This window comes from Myotis davidii, unplaced genomic scaffold, assembly GCF_000327345.1.
Source record: "Myotis davidii unplaced genomic scaffold, ASM32734v1 scaffold982, whole genome shotgun sequence".
Classification (NCBI taxonomy): domain Eukaryota; kingdom Metazoa; phylum Chordata; class Mammalia; order Chiroptera; family Vespertilionidae; genus Myotis; species Myotis davidii.
In genome coordinates, this window is record NW_006293848.1 from 435,583 (window position 1) to 437,075 (window position 1,493).

Sequence of the window (1,493 nt, forward strand, 5' to 3'; positions counted from 1 at the left end):
TTCCTCTCTTTCAACTACTTATAAATGGCCCATTCTCACTTCTGAAATCTAATTCCCCACCCCCGTTTTCTCCTTCGTCCAAAAATGTCTTATACACCCCATGTTGCCTCACTGTCTTTGGAACTTTCATACCCATGCCCATGTATTAAAACTTTGATTTTTCTCCAGTTGATCTATCTGTTAATTAGCCCAGCCAGAAGAACTTAGAAGGTGGGAAGAAAAGTGTTAATATCTTTTAGCCTCACACTATTAACAGTCTTTTGGTGCGCTAGCAAGTTATCAGTTAGCAATCAAATAGTATGTATATAATTCAAGACCCATGAGTTCTCCTATAAAATACTTTTACAGAAATATTCAAAAATAAATCATAACCTTTTCATTAAATGTATCCTAACACAAAGCAGCACTAGATATAATACTCAAACACTAAAAGGCAATCAAAACAAGTCAAGGCATAAATTTTTTAAATGGCATACTGTTACGAAATACTATACAGCCGTTAAAAACAATTCTGTAATTTTATTTGTCAGGGATGTACCTCTAACTTAATGTCATCTCACTAGAACAAAACAATAACATAAAAATTCACACGTGCACATATGTATGTGGTTATATACACTTTAAAAAAAATCTAAAAGACAGTCAAAAGGCTAGAATTTTCGGTTGTGACTTTCTTCATTTCTGCCCATGCCTCAACTCTACCGGCATGAATGACTTTTGTGACTTCTAGGAACCATTTAAAAAGTTAAATACTAACGAGTCAACACAGGGAAAACCTCCGTCACATAATGCACGCCAGCACCCCTGCCCCGGCAGGCCATGGCACTCACCTTCACACCCAGGGTGGTGCAGAGCTGCGAAAAGGCCGTTCCTTACAGCAGCCGACCCCACCCAGCTATGCCCACCTGGCAGAATCTCAGCTACGTACACACCACCCCACTCTTAAGGAGCCGTGCAATGATTGGGTGGGTCAACCTAATTCAGCTGATCACATCACCAAGGAAAATATGTTTAAAAATTACCCTTTGAGACAAAATACCAACCAGGGTCTCTTGTTCAGAAGCCGGAATCTGTGAGGTGCTCACAGCACCATCCGTAGACACAGACATACTGGTATTGCACATCTGCCTGAGAGGAGGGGGAAAAGATAAAACACCATCAATACTCAAAACAATACCTTTCGATAGCAACGCGTTTACAGAAATTGAATCCACCTGCAAGCGAGTCCTCACCTGGCTCGCTAGAGATCGAACGCCGCGTGAGCGCCGTGTGTGCGCCGGTGCCAAAGTGAGCACAGCTGGCAGAGGTCCGGTTTAAATCCCCAGCTGCAGACAAGTCGGGGCTTAGCTCCGGGACTGCGGGCTCGGAACGTGTCCGAACTTGACCGGCCCAGGAAACAGCTGAGTCAACCTGCCCGCGACCCAGCCCACTCCCGCCCAGACTCCCCGCCCGCTGCAGGCGTGGGGGCCACGGAGCAGGCACCTGTCATTACG

At 44.9% G+C, this 1,493-nt stretch overlaps 1 protein-coding gene across 3 annotated transcripts in view; it reads right to left on the reverse strand.

The window, feature by feature from the left end:
• MDM2 (MDM2 proto-oncogene, E3 ubiquitin protein ligase) overlaps window positions 1-1,479 on the reverse strand; it is a 17,274-nt gene extending 15,795 nt beyond the window's left edge. The window contains exons 1-2 of one of the 3 annotated variants that reach the window (XM_015566545.1): window positions 1,233-1,479; window positions 1,044-1,128 (exon numbers count right to left, since the gene is read on the reverse strand). In XM_015566545.1, coding sequence (XP_015422031.1) covers window positions 1,044-1,124 — 81 coding nt within the window. In that variant the 5' untranslated portion in view covers window positions 1,125-1,128; window positions 1,233-1,479. Of the gene's footprint in view, window positions 1-1,043; window positions 1,161-1,232 lie in introns of those variants that run through there. The other 2 variants (XM_006767773.2, XM_006767772.2) reach the window with 2 other exon arrangements.
• Between the last annotated feature and the right edge of the window lie 14 nt (window positions 1,480-1,493).